Source organism: Plutella xylostella, chromosome 22 (genome assembly GCF_932276165.1).
Source record: "Plutella xylostella chromosome 22, ilPluXylo3.1, whole genome shotgun sequence".
Classification (NCBI taxonomy): domain Eukaryota; kingdom Metazoa; phylum Arthropoda; class Insecta; order Lepidoptera; family Plutellidae; genus Plutella; species Plutella xylostella.
In genome coordinates this window covers 8,463,795-8,486,045 of record NC_064002.1, presented here as the reverse complement: position 1 = coordinate 8,486,045, position 22,251 = coordinate 8,463,795, and the positions used below count along the sequence as shown (strand labels likewise).

Here is a 22,251-nt window from a genome sequence, read left to right as displayed (position 1 = left end):
ATATACATAGTAGAATAAATTTTATCTTATAGTATTAATAAAAGTACTTAGTTTCAGACCCTGGTACTCATTATTATATAAGAAAAAAAATATTCAGTTCAAAAAGACATTGTAATACGTAACTTTCGAAAACATTCAATAGCTTGCTGAAGGTTAAAGCGGCCTTTTTTGAAGCAAAAAAAGTTTACAAGCATAAATTCAGGTTTTAAGGGCTTGGTTCCAATTTAAATTACTTAGTTTAATGTGGATTAATAAAAAACGCCAACGACACTTACCTTGATCTACATAGGTACCTCAATATTTTACCACAATGAACCTGGAATAAATTTCGGAAAGACAAAAACTGCTTCATTTTTAAAACTGAAACATATTTTCATCCTTATAGTATATCATTATTAAAACTGTCATTTATTCATCCTTGTAGTAATTTTGTATATTTATATTAATACACTTTTAGTACGACTAGACCCTAGTAGAAGTTGTCCGATAATACTAGCCCCTATCAATAAACATTGAGAACACATACGAGTAGGCCGTGTGTGCGAGAATGCTCCAAATACCAGCGCTGCCGCTGCCTGATTTGTATGATACTGGGGCAATTTGTTATCGAATTTAATATTATCTAGTCGAGTTTACAGAACTTTACGATCTCAGTTACCAAACAAAAACGACTAATCGGGAACTGACGTACCCACATTGTTGCCTAACTGTTCTTTAAAGACAGATAAAATGTAATGTTTAATTACTTCAAGCTGTGAAACACAAGTTATGATTTGATCTTGCAGTGCAATAATTCTAAATGGCTTCGGTATTTATAGTTTAAGAGAAACAGAAATGCAAGACTTTAATTGGTCATTACGTCAATTACTGGTAATGTTGCAGAATAAATTCAAAAGACACTCATCGGATTTGATTAAAAGTCTAACAGACAGACGGACATAAGCATTTCTAAACACGCCATTAATATGCGTGCAAATTTAAATAGCAACACATATTAAAGTAATGGTTCTAAGCGACAATTTTATATGCAAACCGGTGCAAATTATCTCAAAGTAAAATATGCAAATAAGTTTATATAACATGACATGTATATTCGTAATTAGGTAAGGCTCCATTTATTCCGCAAGCGATATTTCCACGCGACGTTATTCGGTGACAATTCGTCACGTGGTGTCACCCACAAATCATACTAATCACATGGAATTTATTGCAAATCCAAATCATAATTTATGTGTGTAACCTACTCATTTGAATAAATACTGCATTAGAAATAAGCTTACAGTTTCGCAAGTCCAATTTAAATCCAACTTTAATAAGGATTAAGTGCCAATACAACATTACCAAGTCAATTAAAGTTATGTAGATGTACTTACCCATTTCGATAAGAAATAAATTTACTGAAAATTTATGAATTTAATTCAATATTTTATAGTGTTAAAAATAGCCCCCCAATTCGTCTTTAATGTTATGAGGACATTTAAAAATGACTTTGAAACATACGAAATTCGTATATTACAACGTCATTTGGAAATCTTTTTTAAAGTGTCAAAAAGCTCTATGGTTTTGAAAGTAAGGCTGCGTTTCCATTGACGCGGAGCTGGGCGGAGCGGTGCTTAGCGGTGCATGAATTGTCCAATCACAATGCTCGAAATCTCCGCTCCGCTTCAATGGAAACAGCACGAGCGGAGCGGGGCAGAGCTGAACGGATATTCATATAAAATAATGATGCGGAGCGGAGGACAACGGGGCCATACGGGGCCGTGCAGAGCACGTTCATTGTCTTAGTCAAGCTCAAATTATGTGACTTACAATAAATTGCCGTAACCTACTGCGCCACTTTAATTTATTCTACGAGTACGTTTGGTTTGTGCACTATGGGTATTTATATAGTATTACGATTCATAATGTCTATCTGTTAACTTTAGTTGAACGATATAGGAACATAATGTGGATAGGGGACGGTTACAGCAGGAACTTAATGCTGTAAATATTTAAAATTAACACAGTCTGCGAAGTATGTATGACCTCCACTGATTAATTTAATGAATTTTATTGACAAAATTATCTTACTTAACAATAAAATAATTACCTTTCCCTCTCTTTTCATTCTATTCTCAGCAGAAGTGAACTGAAACTGAGTTGTGTGAGCTTTCAAGCTCGGCAGACTCTACAAAATTGAAAATATTGAACTATCAAACCTTTCGGTTGATACAGAAATACAACATTTTCCTTACATTTACGTCTAGCGATTTTCAGATCAGACATGTGATGATTATGTATTATTGTTCTGATTATTTGGCATCATCTGACGGATTAAAAAAAAATGGGATTCTTTTGGAGTGTGAAAGTTATACCTAATAAGTGTTTGAAAATGAATATAATGTTTCTCTCAATAATCCAGCGGGGCGTATCTACCCTAGCCAACGCAACTAGTTTGCTCGCGGGCAGCGCCCACCTCACATACCTATAGTTAGCTTAGTTTTCGTACATATAAGAACACAGGCTGTATGCCAGACCCTATAGGACATAGTGTCCGTATATAAGCCCCGGTGGTCTAGTATTTTGACACAGAACACAGTACAGTGCCCCAGTGCTATACAGTTCTTGGATTAGAATTTTCTGACGAAAATGTTCACTAAGGTAAAGGACTCGTGCTTGTGATAAGATTAAACTGTAGGGAAGTGAGTGATTTCGATTTTTAGTGGCATATAAGTAAAACTAAATGAAAAATTATATTTTATTTTATAAAACTTTTAAAAAAATCCGGGAAATAGTTATGCAGGTACATAAGAGGTTTCATAGTCAGTTTTATTAGCACCTACCTAAATAAAGGCGGCTTTTACTATCCTTTAGTAAAAGTGTCATACTTACCAACTTTGTCAGTCATGGCTAGACAATAGACAGAGTTTTTTTTCTTAGAAGTAATTTTACAGTCCTAATAACCCGAAGCAGGACCCTGTAGATTTATATCAAGCAAATTTCACTAAAATAATAATATTTTACAGACTTTCCACATACCTAGGTAGTTCATACTTTTTTCAATATACTTACCCATTTTATATTCAATTCCTTACCCTTGCCCTAATCCCCGTGCAGGTGTGTCTAACCCTCGCGGTGGCGACCGTGGCGTCGGCCGGCCTGCTGCCCGGAGGCCTGCTGGGCCACGGGTACGCGGGGCTGGCGGGCCCGGCCCTCGCCGGCCACGGGTTTGCCGCCCCTGGCTTCGGGCTCAGCTATGGATACGGTAAGCTACTTTTATACATGCAATACAATTAATATTAACTAATTTCCTTCATTATCCTAACTAATATTATAAATGCGAAAGTAACTGTGTCTGTCTGTCTGTCTGTCTGTTACTCTTTCACGCCAAAACTACTGAACGGATTTGAATGAAATTTGGTATACATACGGTCTAGACCCTGGGAAAGAACATAGGCTACTTTTTATTGATGATGATGGAATTCCCACGGGAAAACTTTTTAAGGCGAAGTGAAGCGCGCGGGAACAGCTAGTTCTTTATAAGTCGTTCTTGGTGAACCAAAAGAAAATACAAAAAGGCGGCCTTATTGCTTCAAGCAATGTCTACCGGACAAGTTTTGGATGGTAGAGATAAAAGGAACATATCCCACCGTTGAAACGAAAGTGACTCGACTTCTTCGACTGTAGGTATCCCACATGGGAATCAAAAACCCTTGATAAACAGTCATACTTACTAACTACTGTGCCATCAGATCTATGGTACCGATGTTACAGTGTAGTAATTTCACCCCATCATCATATTACGTTACTATGTAAACAAAATACAAGTTTACCTTTTTTACACATACGATAGTTTTTGTGCACGATCTTAATTATGTCTGATTCTTTTCTATCTAAATAATAGCATAATAGTTTTATTATAATACACTCACGTGCAATGAAAAGGTTCCACTAAGACTTGCCATTGCCGTTCCATATTATATCATTGACACTTTTCATTGCTCGTGAATGTATGTATTTACTTTAAATAAATTTATTATTTTTATTTATTTTACTGGTTACAGGTCACGCAGGGTTGGTAGCTGCGGCTCCCGTCGCTCACGCGGTCGCCCCAGCTGACATTTACGTTAGTATAAATATATTTTATTTTAGTTTGATTAATCTGATTTATCAACACGCCATAGACGTGAAAACGAGGCACAATAAAATCACAATTGTGTCCGTAAGCACCAAGTTACTTCGAGCCAAATGATGACCAAAAGTCTAGCACACATAAAGCGCTTAGATAATATACATAGATGTTACCATTACTATCAATCAATTGCACAATATCATAGTACTTAGGTATTATTAGATCCATGATTCATCTTTTTCTCTTGGTAGAATTGCTAACAATATAGAGCGAAATGTAGAGCAGTAAGTAGGCTCTAGTTTTCCTGTTAGAAATAAAGTACCTACGAACTACGCGTCACCGGTGATTTGTGTCGTAAGATATTTAGATTTATTTTCAATCTAGTTTAGATGTAGACCATGATATTATAATGAATGACTAGTAAAAATATGCTTTCTATGTCGGAAGTTCAAACTCGGAAGTAACTTGCTTTACTTATTTTTGATGTAGTCAATGTTTAGTAATCACGAGTTTATGAGAGTGATATTATAGATTTTGAAATAACTATTGACATATAGAAGTAACTATAATAACAGATATCTTCGTTTGTGAAATTTAATCTATCAGAATATACTGTTTCAATTTTAACTTAGTTTCTAATAATCGGTATATTAGGTAGGTATACCGTTATACTTAAAACACATACTATGAATGAAATAAAAATCGGTGCAGCCTATGGACAAGAATAGTAAAACTTACTGATGAGAAACTCTGAAGTTTCAGAGATTTTCCCAGTATCGGAAATACGATAATAGGCTACAGCTGAACTATATTTACTAATATGTCTCCATATACTCTAACTTATCCCTACACTTCCAGGCGCACCCCCGCTACACGTTCAACTACGGGGTCGCCGACGGCTACACCGGCGACCAGAAGAGCCAATGGGAGAGCCGCGACGGAGACGTGGTGAAGGGACAGTACTCGCTGGTCGAGCCTGATGGCACCGTGCGCACTGTCAACTACTCCGCTGACGACCACAATGGGTAGGTTGTTTGCTAGGTGATAAGTTAAGACTACGAACAAGCAAACGCAGCATGGGACGCCCTCCTGCCCGCTGGAGTGATGACCTTAGACGGGCAGCCGGTAGTGGCTGGATGAGGACGGCCGAGGACCGAGTGTAGTGGCGCTCCTTAAGGCCTCTACACACCAAAGCCGCTGACCCGGCGGCTCAGGCCGCCTGCTCAACCCGCCGGCCTCATTTTGTACTATGCCGCCGGGTCAGCGGCTTTGGTGTGTAGAGGCCTTTAGGAGAGGCCTATGTCCAGCAGTGGATGATTATTGGCTGATGATGATGATTATGGTGGAATCAGCGTAGCCGCAGTCGACAAATACGTCATCGATTGCAACGGACGAAGCTTAGGTGCTCAGTGGTAATTTGAAATCGTCATTATGGCAATTGCAAACTAGCTTTTCAACTGACCCAATTATTTGCCTCACTCTTCCAGATTCAACGCAGTAGTGAGCCGGGCCGGCCACGCGGCGCACCCCGCGCCCGCCCCCATCGTCAAGTCGGTGGTTGCCGCCCCCTACAGCCACGGACACCTCTACGGCTAACTCACCGCCACCACCTCGACGACACCTATTTATTACTCACAATACTTAGCTTAAGAACGGACGGATGGACAACGCTATAAGAGTATAAGTAGTTCGAAGAAGTGAAGCACGGCGTTTCATAAGGTGTATTTCCACTCGGGACTTCAAGGCCCAAATAAGTTAGACCTCTGACTTCTCACTGCTGTAAAACGCTTCCGTTTGGAGGCTAACTTTTGTATTATAATTTTCTGATAGTATGTAAGTCTTGTCTCACTTGATTTTCCAAACTTGTTGTATTAGTTTAGTAAAAACGCCTCGTATTGTGTATTGAATACATTTTGTGAAACGTTTGTTACGACGCTGCCGGATTGAAGAGTTGCTTTTTGTGACTGAACGAAGTTAAATAATATAGAATTTTCATGTAACTCTTGTCTTTCATTTACTTTAAACTACTAATACAATATTTAATATTATGTAGCTGACATATTGGTAAATAACACAACAAATTATACAGTAGCAAGCTAATGTAATACTGCGTTTATTATAAATATAGTAACAACGTTTTCTATTCTACATATCACATTCAGTCTATTAACTATTAACATCTACTGATATTTTCTAGTTATTATGATGGCTTTCGATGTGAACAGAGTGGCTCGGGCCCGAATGCTTCACTACGGCATTGAAACTGAAACAAAGATAGTATGAAGATTAATATGTAGTTTAGCTTTTTACACAATAAATTCAATTACAGTGACTAGACAATGAGAGTGCACTATGTGAAATAGCACAAATTATCTTGTTAATTCGCTTTATCGCTGATGCCGTCGGTTGATTGTTGAACAAACTTAATTTTGCAAGTCATGTGTTTTGTGGAATTTTCAAAATTGTGAAAGTGGCTTACCCATTATGTTTGTCTGAAGTGTACTCCACAGTCCTGATGGAGCCGTCAGCCTCGTGCAGGGAGTAGACCCCCTTCACCACGTCTCCGTCGCGGCTCTCCTGCTGGAACTTGTTGTCCCCGGTGTGCGGGTCCTCCACTTTGTACTCGTACTGGTACTTAGGGTATGCCTGGAATAACAAACAACATTAGGTAACATTCCTAAAACTTATCCGTCTTAATCAGATTAAACGTCCGCAGAATCTCAATCACAGTTAACATATTCCGTGAAAGGCAAAGCTGATGCCGGAACTGCGAATCTATAGCTTTCGATTGCAAAATCGGACACATACATCCCCTCTGCCGTGATCGGGCCGGCTGCATAACGAATGTAAATAATAATTTTTAGATTGTCTATCATGTAGTTGATACTTACGTAATAGTCGACGTGGTGTTCGTCGTCGTGGTGTCCGTGCTCGGCCTGCTGGTGGGCGGGGACCTGATGCAGGTTGAAGTGCTGGCTCGTGGTGGCGTGAGAGTTGGCGTGAGACGGAGCGTGAGCGGCGGCGTGGGAGGGAGCGGGATGGGCGTACTCCTGGTGAGCTGGCTCGTGTTGCTGAGCAGCGTAATGACCATTCTCGTGAGCGCTCTGGATGGCCGCGTGTTGTTGCGGCTGCTCCTGAACTTGGTAATGCTGTTGCGGCTCTTCATAGGCTGGCACGTATTGGTAGACCGGCGCCGGCTCCTTCTCCTCGTGAGACTGGTAGTGCTGGTACTGCTCGTGGCTGGCCTCCTGTCCCGACTGCTGGTGGTACTGCGGCGCCGACGCGTAGGTGTACTCCTGCGAGGGAGCCTCGTGGTTCACCAGCGCCTCCACACTGTAGCCATGACCATGGTTGTGGCCATGCTCCTCAGCTACTGAAGCTGTCACCGCCAGCGCTAGGATCAAAATCTGCGGAAAAGTTAAAGGATTAATTTAGGTAAAAAGAGAGAATAAACGTATTTTTCAAACAGGAAAAAGCAACATACTTTGGAGAACATTTTGATGTTACTCTTTGGAGTCTCAATTGTGAACTGATAATTAACATAAAGATTAGCTCAATATATAGTGAGATGGTTACGCGAGCTGAAATGTAACATTCGGTTGGCATCGAGTGCCATGTATACGCCGCCGCCGGGCCATACCGTGTGACGTAACTTGCGTAATCAAAAATATGAAGCTCGTCTCTAAACTAGAGCACTGCACTGCGAATTAAAAGTAAAACAATTGTTATCTGTAATTGGATATTAAAATATAAATCCAATCCGCAACATAATGCCAGTAATATCGTGGATACTGGGCTATTGCAGGCGGTAAAAGCAATGTCGCACTCGAATAAAGGTCAATCTAAATTATTAAGTGCGGCGTAAATCTGTTTCAGTAAGCAGTAAATTATAATTAAAATGAAACGCAATGTTTACTTCAATCAATTTTCAAAAAATAAGAAGCATTATTGTTTCTTTTGCAATGATATTGTACAATGTAACAAACCATTATTATAATGCCCATTACTAAATAATTACCTACCTTTCCTACTACATATTAATCAAGCATCGTCAATGCATGCTAGTAACAAAACCTTTAAGTAGGCTTTTATATTCTATTGCACGTAGAAATCTTATAACTAAGGTAAAAAGTCAGCGGACAGACGTTTTTTTGTATAAAATATTCTACAAACGTACCGTATTTGTACGTACACAAATCGTTACTTCCGTACTATCACTAAATAACTAGTAAGTAGAGTGAACAAATAACTTTCAACCTAAGTAGGTACTATAATTATTATGGGTATTGTGCCTTTGGAACCAGCTCAGCCAAAACATTTTCATATGAAATTGTAGGAATTAAGGATGAGAGATATCCCTTTTGCTGACTGTACATCCGTTATTCAATCGTGTCTTGAGGTAACAAAATCTATCGACATTATGTTTTCCTGTGATTGATGTTTCTCGGTCCATTGTCGATTAAATTTATTTGCGCTACAGATTTAATGGAGCAAGTTACCTAATGAGCCCATGTATTGTGTTGATTACTTTATTAAGACTTGGACTTGTAATTTACTCTTAATTTACTGCTTAAACTATGAGAGTAAAAGGACTGTGGTTGTTATATAGTTTGTCTTTTTTATCATATACTATATTTTTTATGCATCTGGCCTGACTTCAAATATCAATAGAGAAGTAGTATCTTCCTTATGAACGTATATTATTGATTATTTATTAGGACAGTAAAGGAAACCAGTGTCATACCACAAGCATAGAGTTACATACAAGCACCTATACCGGAATAAAGGCACCTGCACACTCACTTGCCACCACACCTGAGACGCACTGCATAAGTGGAACGAGTATGCAACACAATCTCTTCGATTCATAAACGATCGTAAATTCGTTTAGTATTATTGTGCGGGAAACTTTACTACTGGCAAATTAACGATAATCGGCGCTTTAGAGCAGTTGGCATGAAAATCTGCTATTTACCTCGGAAATTCATACAGGCATATACCTTGATATATTTATAGCTATTACCATACTATTACAATACTATACTATTAGGTATAGACTGATGAATGGAGCGAAGGTGAAACCAGTATGTTTTGGAGCACACTGAACACTGACAACACCATTGCAAATTGTTCAGTCTTAAATTTTGTTCATAAAAACACAGTACAATATTCATTTCGTTATAAGCACTTGTAATGGCACTCTCACTGAAACAAAACGAAACCTACCTAGGACCCGGATAAAAAAAAAACTCGATGTGTGCCGCTAGTCTTATAACTAACTAGAAAGTTAACAGGGTATGACCAGACAGGTGTTTAAAGTTGTCAATAATTATCCGCCCAATCACCTCATGTAAAAGTTAAGAAGTAACTTTTTTTGCAGTTTGCAAAATTAATTATAAACTACTTACTCTTATTCAATCTAGAGCGGCAATACCGAAGTGTGAGGTAACGGACGATGACCTTGTCTTCGGTTTACTGAACATTCTTACGAAGCTACACTATTGTTGGTTATGCTCAGTTACGCCTAAGTGTATCTTAATTTCTTAGATGCTTATCAGCATTATCATCAGCTTACGTAGAATAAAATATATGTAACTTAATTATCTGTAGACCAAGTTTTATTATACGAAAGAAGACGAATTCTATGACTTTTGAACATGTTGATCTAAATTATTTCAGATTCCTGCCAATTCATTTTAACTTTAATTTCAACGCTTGCTTAGTATATTATGTCCTTATACTATACCATACAAAGTTCCACCTACCAATGCCGTTGAATAATTCCGTTCAGTTCCATGTCAGTGGAACTTTTTCATTGCTCGCGAGTGTGCTTACATGCACTTACATTCATAGAGCTTGTTGCAAAACTGACATAATTAGCCAAAAGGGAGTAACTCAGGAAGTCATTCTCATCAACTTTTGTTCTAGGACTTTTAGAAATTCGTGGAAAAGAAACTGCTCCCCGCAAATCAAGCCCCCATAGTAAAAAAAATCACGTGACAGACAAAGTTTTATGTAGAGGAACATTTTTTTTTTTTTTAATTTTAAAAAGTTCTAGTGTAAATTTTTTTGAGGATGATTCCCTGATTAAAACTTCCTTTCAGCTTACTATAACCTTTTTGTGACCTGTATAGAAATATTATTGATTGCTGCTCTAAAGCTACTAGACTAAAGAAAATAAACTATAATATAGTTTCATCTACAAAGAATACATCTTTGTGTAGTCACTCAGTTCTTGACTTACTACTATCATAGAACATTTTTTCACAATGTTTGATATACTTTTAAATTTTATGTTGATATAATCAGATGGGCGTTTTGATACGCGTTGTAAGTGGTTATAATAATAATTTACTAAAAATCATGATGTACTTAAATATGAATGAGATGAATCTTCGTGAGACATCGTTGTATTGCTCGTATTTTGGCAACTATACAATTGTATGATGATAACATCATAACTCATTCCCAACAATTAATTTTATTACTGACGACTTTCATGATTTAACTGTATATCCTAGATGTATAGATATGCAGGGGAAGGTTTGTCTCTACATACTGTAAAAAACAAGCAATCCTAACATGTTATTAAAAAAATGTATCGATGTGTAGGCAAAACAAATTGAGCTACTTCTGTCCAGTCAGAACAATTGTGTATGCGTTTATATACGCTTTTATACGCATTGAGTTAGGGTTTTAATCACTGGAAGGCCGGTGGTATTGGTTCGTGTCACTGTAATAATAGCAATAGTTAAACTTGCATAATTTCTTGTTAATGTAATGGAAATCAGTGACAATGCCACATAGTCCAACTCGATAGCATGTCGTATTTACGAAATATTTGCAGCCAATGCATACTAGCCCGTGCCATAGTTTTTGCGTGTTTAATTTGTTTTATAGTGAAACTAACGTTGCCTTGGACACCCTTGTGCTTGATATAAAAGAACTAAGATTTAGATGCAAAGTATCAGTTTCCAACTGCATTTTGTGATAACAACACAAAAACAAATCAATCCAAAAATCAAAATGTTCTCAAAGGTAAAACAATAATAAAATTATATAAATTTATGCATTATCTCGTGGGATCAAAGAATCGCAAATATTTCAAAAACCTTAAATTAAATTAAAAGTGAAGTTTTCTTCTTGACTTAGGACAAGTGCAAAAAAAGATATCCATAATATAGTATTTTGTCTTTCAAACTTTAAAGTGTAGGTACCTTCATAGCTTCCAACATCAAAGGTTTAACTCCCATTAGCCAACGTGCGTCTATTAATAGATGATCCTGCAGAAAATCATCATAGGCATACTTATGCCTCAAAGTCAAAGCTACATGCTTTTATAAATGGTATAAACTTTAAAATTTTTGGTAGACATTTTTTACAAACTACTCTCTGCTTGAAAAGGAGGCTCTTTCTCTTTAGAGAAGAACGGAGGCAAGAAACTCCTGAGCCATAGGACTTACAACGAAGCAAAAGCTTCTCTGTGCTAACACTCCACAAGCCTCGAAAAACAATAACCCAATGGTCATAAATATTATTTCCAGATCATCTGCCTCGCGGCTCTCGCCGCGCTCGCCGCCGCTCAGTATGGCCACGGCGGCCACGGGCACGCGTTCTCGTCCCAGCACATCTACCGCCACGACGGGCCCGCGCACGTGGTGCACTACGGCCACGACGGCCACGACGGCCACTACGGCTACAACGGCCAAGACGGCTACGCACATGGCCACGGTGACCACCATGACTACTATGTAAGGGATTTTGTTATCATCATCAGCCACTAATCATCCACTGCTGGACATAAGCCTCTCCTAAGGAGCGCCACAACACTCGGTCCTCGGCCTTCCTCATCCAGCTACTACCGGCTACCCACCTAAGGTCGTCGGTCTGCCGGGCAGCCACGCTGCGTTTTCTTGTTCGTGGTCTCCACTCGAGAACTCCTCTACCCGAATGGTTATCCGTTCTTCGGCAGATATGACCAGCCCAATGCCACTGATATTGTTGTGCTGTTTGTTTATTTAAAATGATTGTAAAATTTACTGATGCCCAATCGGGTGGCCTTAAAGCCCTTTCTACTAGCCAACCTGTAACAAAGTTTCAAAAGCTTATTTGTCCATTTCAAACAACATTCAATCCCTTCTCCTCATCATTTATCTCTTGAACCTGTCAGGCGCACCCCAAGTACGAGTTCGAGTACAAGGTGTCGGACCCGCACACCGGCGACCACAAGTCGCAGCATGAGAGCCGCGACGGCGACGTGGTGAAGGGCTCCTACAGCCTGCACCAGCCCGACGGCTCCGAGCGACATGTCGAGTACCACGGCGACAAACACACCGGGTACGTTTTATTATTATTAATATTATATTTAACAAACCAAGTCTTACGCTCATCAAAAAGAGTGACGTGACAAAAAAAAACCCTAAAAATAAAACCTCTAGTCTTGCTGCAATGGTTCGTTATCGACGTAGATAAACGTCACTATATCACGACTTATGATAAATATGGTGACGTCGATAACAGACCCTTGCCGCAGTGCCTGAAGTAGAAAGAGGGCGGGGTATAAGTTCAAAGTCTCTGTGTATTTGTTTGTAACGTGAATAAACTGATGAGTAGATTCCGGCCTAACAGACTTAAGTATGGGATCAATAGATATTATAATAAGCATCATCGTCAAATATTTGGTACAACTATGTACCATTCCTTCCACATAAGGTAGTACAGCAGATGTGAGAAAAACTGCTTTTGTTTTATTATGAAACCCATAATGACGTAACTACTGTTTTGATTAAAATATATATTTTTTTTACAGTTTCCATGCTGACGTGAAGTTCAGCACCCACCACGAGGTGCCCAAGCATCACTACTGATTAGTTTGAAAACAAATTACACTGTACCACAGCATTGCATCTCATAATTGTAATACTGTGACTGTACTGTTTTGTTACCAGTTACCTTTGACTACCTATGTTTATTGTTATTTTTGATACCTTATTGAGATTTTGTGATATTTTTATACTTATAAATAAAACCATTAATAACTATTACTTTTTTGTTTAAATATTGTTTGTGCCATTGCAACGGAACTTATTACAGGAGAAAAGCTGCCTAATACTACTTATTTGTTTACAAAGTTATGTTTTTTTACATCGATTTTTTTAAATACAGTTTATAGATTTTTCTATAATAATTACTATGATCAACAATGGACTCCATCTAAATAATATACAAACTCAATAATAAAATAAGCCGATTTCGAGTCATAGTGATTGATTCATCAATGACATTGGTGGTCAGTGACCGAGAACCGGTCAGCTTGCCCTACACTACTGCACTCGTCACCGATTGGCCTAAATTTATACTTTCAGATGCTATTTTTAATATGCCACTCATATTGAAACAAATAATTTTAAAATTAGTTTTGAGAGGAGAAGGGTCTAATCACATATTTTATGTATGTTAGTATGTATCATATAAATAATACGACTAACTACAGTATAAGTCTATGATAAGTATGAACGTAAGAACTTTTTAGTTGTAAAGAAAGTTCAATCGATTTGAAACAACCATCTTTGTTAGTAATGCCAATTGATATTTGTATTTAATATGTATCTATCTATGTATTTGTGTAGATATATCAGCTGTCCGATACCCATAACACAGGCTCTGCCTAGCTTGGGGTCGGATGGCCGTGTGTGAGATGTCCCCACATATTATTATTATTATTATTATTTTGATTCTGATTTTGTTCAGCTCAGCTATTTATACAAATAACTGGTATAATGAACCACACGGGCCTAAGCCAAGTATGATTCATGGGGTATGTGTTGGGTCGGTTTGCATAAATTTACGCACTATTCGGCAAGTATTGAGAACTGTAGCTTTTTGGAGGGATTTGTATGTGTAGGATGGGAGATCGAGCGTTTTTAATGATTTTTCTAATTGCTTAGGGATAACTCCTGTCGTGGAAAGCACAATAGGGACTATGGTAGCTGTCTTGAGTCGCCACATACGAATTACCTCATCTTTAAGATCTGTGTATTTGGTAAGTTTTTCTGCTATTGTATTTTGCATGTTATGTGTATTAGGGATTGCAATATCTATTATAAGAGCTGATTTGTTGACTTTATCTATTAATGTAATGTCCGGTCTGTTGAAGTGAATGGTTCTATCTGTGAGGATGGCTCTGTCAAAATACAGTTTGTGCGTGGAGTTCTCAATGACAACTTCTGGGGTATATTTGTAATACGGAGTAGGTGGTGAAGGTGCAAGATTGTGTTTAATGGCCAGTTTTTGGTGTATGATGTTTGCCACCTGATCATGCCGATGCTTATAGTCGGTCTGAACTATCGCTTTGCAGGCACCAGTTATATGTTGGATAGTTTCAGGCAAGGCATTACATTTACGGCATCTGTCTGTATGCGAGCCAGGGAGTTTCATAATATGCTTCTGGTAATTTTTGGTCTCTATCACTTGATCTTGAGTAGCAATGAGGAACCCTTCTGTCTCTGGGAACAGCTCACCTCGACGGAGCCACTCGTGCGACGCTTCTTTGTCGACGTTTGGTTGACTCAAGTCGTGGGGGTGTCGTCCATGCAATGTCTTCCGATTCCACTCACTTATCTTTGTTTTATGATCTGTTTGTGTTTCATTTAGCTGTGGGTTTCTGTCTTGTAAGTTTAATGGTGTAAATTTAGTATCTGTCTGTACTATGGCTTCGTGGACATTAGATGTTGTAGCTTTCATGTGGAAGTAAGTTCTAAGTGCTGTTATTTGTTTGTTATGCAAATTCACTATATCAATTAGTCCACGGCCTCCTTCACAACGCGGTAGGGTCTGTCTTTGGACACAAGCTCTTGGATGATGTTTTCTGTGCTTTGTCATCGATGTGTTTATAGTTCTCTGAAGGTTCTTAAGTTCAGTTTTGGTCCAAAAAATTATGCCAAAAGAATAAGTTAATATAGGTATTGCGTAAGTATTTATGGCTTTTACTATATTTTTTGCGTTAAGTTGGGTTTTTAATATTGCATTAAGACGATGTTTAAACTGTTGAGTAAGTTTAGCTTTGGTTTCTTTGTATTGAATTTGTTTAGCTTGGTTATACCCTAAATATTTGTAAGTTTCGGATTCAGTAAGTGGTTCTATTGTAGTTCCGGATTGTGTTTCATATTGGTGGGGGTGAGTTTTACCTGATTTAACAGAATTTATTTTGCATTTGTCAATTCCAAATTCCATGTGTATATCTTGTGATAGTTTGTCTGTAAGTTCAGCCAAATGGTCTAATTCACTTTCAGTAGAGGCATAAAGTTTAATGTCATCCATATAAAGAAGGTGGTTTATTTTAATATTTCGATCATGATTACTATTGTCAGGTCTGTTAGAAAGTCGGAATCCTGATTGGGACGAGTTCAAGAGGTTTGAGAGTGGATTTACTGCAAGACAAAACCACATTGGACTTAGTGCATCTCCTTGAAATATGCCCCTTTGAACTTTAATAAAGTCTGTCAGTCTGTCATTTAGTTTTAGTTGTGTTGTCCATTTGATCATCGTTAGTTTCAAAAAGTTAATTATTTGCGGGTTTAATTTATATATTTCCAAAATTTTTAAGAGCCATGAGTGTGGAACAGAGTCATATGCTTTTTTATAATCAATGTAGGGCAAAACACCCAGTAACTGACCATGTGCCAGTAACTGACCACCTTCCTCTTCAACTCCAATAAATAAAAAATATAGCCAAGCAGGGCCATCTAGTGAACATCCAGTCTATTTTGTGGTTCATTGAGAGCATTACTGATACAAAAGATTTTGCCAGCCGCCAACAGATGGATAGTGAGCGATCGAAAAAGTTCAGTTGGCGCGCGAACCGAGTAAATTGCAGTTGTGACTAACGTATTTGTTAAGGTAAGTGAATTTTTTGATCGTAAAATTTACCATGAAAAAAATTGAAATCATTTAAAGAAAAAATTATACCATATAGATTTAATTATAAAGATTACGTTTTTGATAAGATTCAGCTTGTTATTTCCCGTTTGATTGTTTTTAATGGGGTGGACAGTTACTGGACGACAAAACAGCGATTTTCCAATAACTGACCACCTATGTCGGTTATTGGGATTTTTGGTTGAAGCTGAATTTAGGCAAAATAAGAACGTAATATTAAAGCTCATATGTGCCATTTTCTTGTGTCAAAATATGAGCATTCTATCTTCACTCCTTCCATTTACTGACATAGATGGTCAGTTATTGGGTAAATTGGTGGTCAGTTACTGGTATTATTATATATGATATATTTTTACAGCTTTCAGCGAGATGAAGAAGCGCCAAGATAGCAAAAAAAGTATAGAAAAGGCAATTCCACTTGTCTGAGACAAACTAGGATCAACAAGACATTCCAAAATAATTCAGGGTGACATGCAAGCACCTTTTAAAATATAGAGAATTCAAACACAAAGTCCAAGTTTGTTCCAGATTCGGTATTAGCTGATGAGGAAGATAAAAACGCTAGTGGAGCATACTATCAGCCTAGGATAGTGTGGATTCTCCAGGATAAAGACAGATGTTACCATTTTTCCTTAAAGATAATCCTTGGAGCAGTCCCTTCAAGAATGCAAGACCAGGAGACAAATGGCTTTCACCATCTCACTCTATGAAAAGACCAAGTTCGGCTTCGCAAGCCACGTACGAGCACATGCCAGGAACTGACAAGGTGTCGCCGTCGACGGACACGTCGTGGAGGACATCATCATAATCATCATCTATGAAAAGATACTCAAATGCTATCTTCTGAACAGCTGAAGGCGTACCTAACCAATGCCAGCACTTGTGAACCAGATGAAATTGGTTCCCCGAGCACAAAAGCACTTGGCGAACAAGACCTCAATGACGCTATTAATGACCCAACCCGAATATATGTTACCGACGAAACGCGCCTCCACATTTTTCCAAAGACAGGCAAAGCCACTTCAGCAAAATAGGAAAAAAAAGCATCACTACAATGCTAGCACCCTCAGCCGGTGCACCAACACGCCTTTCAATGGCATTATGAACGGCCAGCGGATTTCAAACAGAACGGTAAAATTGGCACACAAGAAATGGGGCATTCTTCTATAAGTTATTACCACGACCAACACCCCAGCCATTTGGAACCGATACCACAACTATCCGGAATCCACTGGCAACGCTATACTATCATTGGCAGACACATTAGTCTAGCAGCGGAAAATGCAGAAAGTACAGCGATGTTCTGCTTCAGTGACGCCTCATCAACGAGGCAAAGATTCCCTGTCCCCCTTGCAGAAATGACTACTCCGGTCTTTGGCCAAATACTTACCCACGAAAGCACGTTTCAACAGCATCCAAAATATTCCAGTTGAATCCTCAACATTCTCAACAACACTCTCATCTTTGTATCCTGAAAAACTAACCCCCAATATCTGATTCGGTCATAATTACAATGGCTAGCCTCAATGACTCTTTTAGCCGCACTGAAAGTCTCTGGGTGTGGTTTCAGCAATAATGAAAACCATCTGTCTCTGGTCCTACATCCTTGAAAGGACCGGCGGGGAAAGGGCCTACTTTTCCGGCGGGGAATTTATGTTTTCCCAGGCCGACAATACAATCCGCCACGATTCCTCCTCCTCATCAGTTGATACCGAATATGGAAAAGACCGGCTTTAGCGCTTGGATTCGCTACTTTATATTTAAGAAAATGCTCGTTTCTGGCACCATGAATGCTTCATGGGCCTGTCCCACTGATCCTGGCTTGTTCTGGACAAACAAAATCGCCCTTTCTGTGACTTATCTGGAGGTACTACATTGGGGCCACTTAATCTCCCTGAAAGCTGTAAATTTAAAATGCATGTTCACTACGTGCATGTGTGTTTATTCCTTTGTTTTTAGTATTTAACAAAAATGCATAAACTTGTGTTTTTAATAAATAAATGGTTGATTATTAGGATAAGATATCATTTAAATTATGCATTAATCTGATTAATTAATTTAATGCACTTTTCAGTTAAAAAACCTTGAGCAAAAGTGATGTGTCACTGAAGTATTTGCGGGTTAGCTAAAGATAATAATAAATAATAGAAATATGTATTTGCTTGTTTGCCGCCATTTTATTAGTAATGTAATGTAACAAGAGGTGACCATAGACTACATAGAGGATGACCATAAACACATCATTCCTCCACCTTTAATTGTAAAAATAAAATATAACCTAAAAAACTTGTATACAAAAATATCATAGAAAATACTGTATAGAAAAAAAGGCACCTAATAAAATAACTAGCCACTTATCATGTCTCATCGTTATCACACATCTCCCCAAAGTCCCAACCCTAAAGTCGCGAACAGTCGTGGACGTTCAGTCGCCTTATCGCGGCCAGTTATCCGCCGGGCGCGTCCACCGCGGCCGCAGCTGAGTCGCGCACCGCCTCGCGGCACACCGCCTGCTCCCTCCACGCACAGCGAGGGCCTCGGCCTCTGCTGCATACCGCCTGCTGTTGATGACTGCGGAACTTTCCTTCTTAGTGATTCAGCGGCCTGGCGCGCCTGTCGCACTCGCCGCCTGCTGTTCCACATCCGAAGCTTGGGAAAGAATGTTGGCCGATTGCTCTTCGGGTATCTTCGCCGGTAGCTGATCGCGCGCCGGTCTCGTGCCTGTCGCTCGGTCCCGCCGCGCCTGCCCCGGCCGTCCTCGAAGTTGCAGCGAGCCGCGAGCCTCTCGACTCGCATCTCTCGCCCACTGCTGCCATTTGAGACTTGCCCACATACTGTATTAATTATTTCGCCCCCCGCCAAATAAACTTATTCACCTTTCACCCGTGGTGCGTAATAAATTTTATCCGTCCTCGTCGCCATTGAAGTATTTGCGGGTTAGCTAAAGATAATAATAAATAATAGAAATATGTATTTGCTTGTTTGCCGCCATTTTATTAGTAATGTAATGTAACAAGAGGTGACCATAGACTACATAGAGGATGACCATAAACACATCAGTCACACATTAAAAGAGACCAGAGGATCGGTACTATTACATGAAGTAATGAAATAAATAAATAATAATAAGATTTAATCATAATTCCATTTTTAAACCATTTTAAATTGGTGGTCAGTTACTGGCATCGAGTGTGGTCAGTTACTAGATTTTAGTGGTCAGTTACTGGGAAAATCACTACTTTTTGTTTGCAAAAATAATATATAAAAAAATGAGTAACTTCTACATGTTTGCTATTTACTCAGGAATGTAGCTCTGTTATTCTAGTTTCTAAAACAAAAATCGGATTTAATAAGCGATAAGAATTGAGCCCGCTACAGATAAATTACTGGAACAACTCCCTTAAGGTGGTCAGTTACTGGGTGTTTTGCCCTACATAGTGTGCAAGTCTTTTTTCTTTTGTTTTACTAATTTTAGAATAACTGAATCTATCACAAGTTGTTCTTTGCATCCTTGACTCAATTTTCTACAGCCTTTTTGTTGTTCAGTTAAAATTTTATTGCTTTCACAGTGTATGTAAATCAATTGGGTAATGCAGGATGTAATTATTTTGTAGATAGTTTGTAAGCATGTAATGGGTCTATATTTTGCTGGGTTTTTAGTATCACTGCTATCCTTGGGTATCATGTAAGTAATCCCTTCAGTAACGTATTTGGGCATAGTCTGTGGATTTTTTATGAAATTATTGATGAAATTGTACAGGAACGGATGTAAATATGTAAATTTCTTGTAACAGTAATTATGGATTTTGTCAGTCCCTGGAGCTTTCCAGTTATGTAGAGATCTTAGCACATCTTGATACGTCTCCAACGGGATATGATCAAATTCCATCTGAGTGGTTTCCGAATATCTTAGTTCTTCCTCTTTGATCCACTCGGCGTCTGCATTGTGTTCTTTTGGATCTGCCCATATCTGAGACCAGAACTCCTGTAACTCTTCAGGTGGAGGTGTTTCTGTAGGTTGGTTAGTGGTGTTGTTTGTAGAGGACTTTATAAGATTACGGTAAAACAGTTTTTCGTTGTTAAAGAATTGATTATTTTGTGTTTTACGAAGTGAACAGGCTGTATATCGTTTCAATCTACTAGCTACTACGGTGAGTTTTTGTTTCAGGGTATCTAAAAAGTGTGTGAGTTCGGAGTTTGGAGGTTCATGGGTTGAATGTACCTTATATTCTTCCAGGGTCTTTTTTACAGTTTTAGTTAGTTTTTTACTTCTATTTCCATTAATATACTGAGTTAATCTGCTTATTTTGGATCTTAGGTCATCTACTTTTCGTTCAAGTCTAACTTGCCATCTTGGTTTTAAATTATATCTCTTGGTGCTTTGTTCTTCAGGTGTCGGTGGGGTGAGATCAAGTTTAGCTCCATTAATTTTAGCTGCGGTCCATGCTGCACAGTATATCGTGGTTTGTAAAGAATTAAATTCAGTGTTGGCATTAACATTAACAGGCAGGATCTTTTTATCTATGTATTCTACTAATATTGCTAGTTTTCGGGATGGTTTTTGGCGGGGAATGTATGGTCGGTCAGTAGGTTCAATGTTTGTAAAATAGTCTAAGGCATTTTGAAATGTTTCTTCAATCTGTTGGCTTTTCTCTGAATCTAAATACTCAATTTGTTTAGGTGGTACTGCAATGTCTGTAAGGCAGTCAGTTTGGATCTGAGATATAAAATCCGGTCTGGTCTCTAACTCTAACGGTGTGTTTGTATCAATTAAGTTCGAGGCAATTTCTAATTCTGAAGCAATCTCTGTTCGTATTTGGGCGAGTCTATCATAATCTATAAGTTTATTGTTTATTATGATTCTCCTCTGATCCGAAATTCGTTGTTCTGATAGGTGAGATAGTTCTGGGAACCTGCTTGTAATGGCTTGATGTAATTGAGGTCTGTATGCTGTTGAGTTCATTTCCATTTCTGTTATTCTAAAGTAACAACGCATTATTTCCTCGTTGTATTCTGAAGTCCACCTTATTCGTTGTGATTGCGTATGCTGGGTACTTTGCAGCCGTGCACCTTCAATTCCTGTTTCTATATTTTCTAGCTCTGTAGCAGCCTCTTTTTTTATTTCTTCTATTTCGTCTAGGGTTAATAGGTTGCTCCTTATGATGGCCCTACGCTGATCTCCTATTCTTTGCCGTGATACCTGCATGTGAGGGAATTTTTCAAGAAACTTGGTGTGTAGCGGTGGAAGATATACTTTTAAGTCTGTCTCCATTGCGGTAAGTTGATAGAAGGTACGCAGTATGAATTTATTCATGTCTTTGGTCTATTTCCTGCGTGTACACTTGCTGCGAGTAGTGGGCACAGAATCTGAGACTGTAGAAGCCTCCTGCGCAACATCTACAGGCAGTATGCTGAAGGATGAAGAAAGTGTGGGGGAAGAGCGGTATGATAGATTTGTGGCTGAAGATTAATAGGGTGAGTATGGGTCCGATTCCTGATCTGATTGTTCGGCTGTAACATATTGTTCGACGGGAGCCCGCCTGCTCAGCTCCGCGTCGCCAATGGTTCGCATGCTGTCACATCCAGCACTGGCTCCAGATGCGCCCCGGCGTCCTCCGGGAAGCGACCTTAAATTATATCTCCTAGTACTGGTCCAAGTCCTAGTTCTCGTATCTGGAGCAACATTATTGACAGTGGACTGGGTCTCTCCTATTGATGTTGATGATCTGCTGGTTGATCGTGTCACTCTCATAAGCGGTACGTTGCCCCCCCCAGAGTACGAGGGGCAGCCCGAGCCTTGTGGCCCGGGGCGGGATTGACCAGCGCTGTTGACGCTGGGACCCGCCTGGGGTAGCTTCGTCTCTCGTTCCGCTACCATGATGATGATGACTATGGCTCCGTTAGCCACTGGTAAGAATATGTCGATAAACGACGCCAGCGTCCGCCCCTCACGTGGCACTGGTGGTCGTGCCGGACGTGGAGTTAGATTTGTGAGGGGCTTATTATTATTATTATTATTATTATTCCTCAGAAAACGTTTATTAAACAGTAGGTTATACTGGTACATTTCTCTTAAAATCAGTAAAGTGTAGAACACACCCATAAAGGTATCTAAGAGTTAAACTCGAAACAAACTGGCAAGTCCGCACTTTAATTTGAAAGTGATTTTAAACTTTCATACTGATACTTACAGTTTATAATAA

At 39.0% G+C, this 22,251-nt stretch overlaps 3 protein-coding genes across 3 annotated transcripts; 2 read left to right on the top strand and 1 right to left on the bottom strand.

Annotated features, from left to right (window-relative positions):
* The first annotated feature begins 2,512 nt into the window (after positions 1–2,512).
* On the top strand, positions 2,513–6,100 carry LOC105392044 (cuticle protein 7). Its single transcript, XM_038122481.2, has 5 exons — positions 2,513–2,640; positions 3,097–3,244; positions 4,044–4,105; positions 4,970–5,136; positions 5,599–6,100. The coding sequence occupies exons 1-5, from the start codon at positions 2,629–2,631 to the stop codon at positions 5,705–5,707; spliced, it is 498 nt and encodes a 165-aa protein (XP_037978409.2). The 5' UTR covers positions 2,513–2,628; the 3' UTR covers positions 5,708–6,100.
* A 92-nt stretch (positions 6,101–6,192) lies between these two features.
* On the bottom strand, positions 6,193–7,675 carry LOC105398064 (histidine-rich glycoprotein). Its single transcript, XM_011570149.3, has 4 exons — positions 7,596–7,675; positions 7,003–7,518; positions 6,591–6,757; positions 6,193–6,374 (listed from the first exon to the last, which is right to left on the bottom strand). Exons 1-4 carry the CDS (start codon positions 7,605–7,607, stop codon positions 6,305–6,307), a joined length of 765 nt encoding a protein of 254 aa, XP_011568451.3. The 5' UTR covers positions 7,608–7,675; the 3' UTR covers positions 6,193–6,304.
* A 3,272-nt stretch (positions 7,676–10,947) lies between these two features.
* Positions 10,948–13,155, top strand: LOC105397223 (adult-specific cuticular protein ACP-20). The gene is made up of 4 exons (XM_048628944.1): positions 10,948–11,149; positions 11,656–11,862; positions 12,282–12,448; positions 12,921–13,155. The coding sequence occupies exons 1-4, from the start codon at positions 11,069–11,071 to the stop codon at positions 12,976–12,978; spliced, it is 513 nt and encodes a 170-aa protein (XP_048484901.1). The 5' UTR covers positions 10,948–11,068; the 3' UTR covers positions 12,979–13,155.
* The last annotated feature ends 9,096 nt before the right edge of the window (positions 13,156–22,251 follow it).

Excerpts from the sequence above, each read along its gene's own strand:
- LOC105397223 (XM_048628944.1), top strand. The coding sequence starts at position 11,069 with ATGCAAAGTATCAGTTTCCAACTGCATTTTGTGATAACAACACAAAAA. Across the intron at positions 11,150-11,655 it reads AAATCAAAATGTTCTCAAAG|ATCATCTGCCTCGCGGCTCT; the intron begins GTAAAACAATAA and ends TATTATTTCCAG. Across the intron at positions 12,449-12,920 it reads CACGGCGACAAACACACCGG|TTTCCATGCTGACGTGAAGT; the intron begins GTACGTTTTATT and ends TTTTTTTTACAG.
- LOC105398064 (XM_011570149.3), bottom strand. Across the intron at positions 6,758-7,002 it reads AACACCACGTCGACTATTAC|GCATACCCTAAGTACCAGTA; the intron begins GTAAGTATCAAC and ends TTGTTATTCCAG. Across the intron at positions 6,375-6,590 it reads ACTTCAGACAAACATAATGG|TTTCAATGCCGTAGTGAAGC; the intron begins GTAAGCCACTTT and ends TCTTTGTTTCAG.
- LOC105392044 (XM_038122481.2), top strand. Across the intron at positions 3,245-4,043 it reads CGGGCTCAGCTATGGATACG|GTCACGCAGGGTTGGTAGCT; the intron begins GTAAGCTACTTT and ends TACTGGTTACAG. Across the intron at positions 5,137-5,598 it reads TCCGCTGACGACCACAATGG|ATTCAACGCAGTAGTGAGCC; the intron begins GTAGGTTGTTTG and ends TCACTCTTCCAG.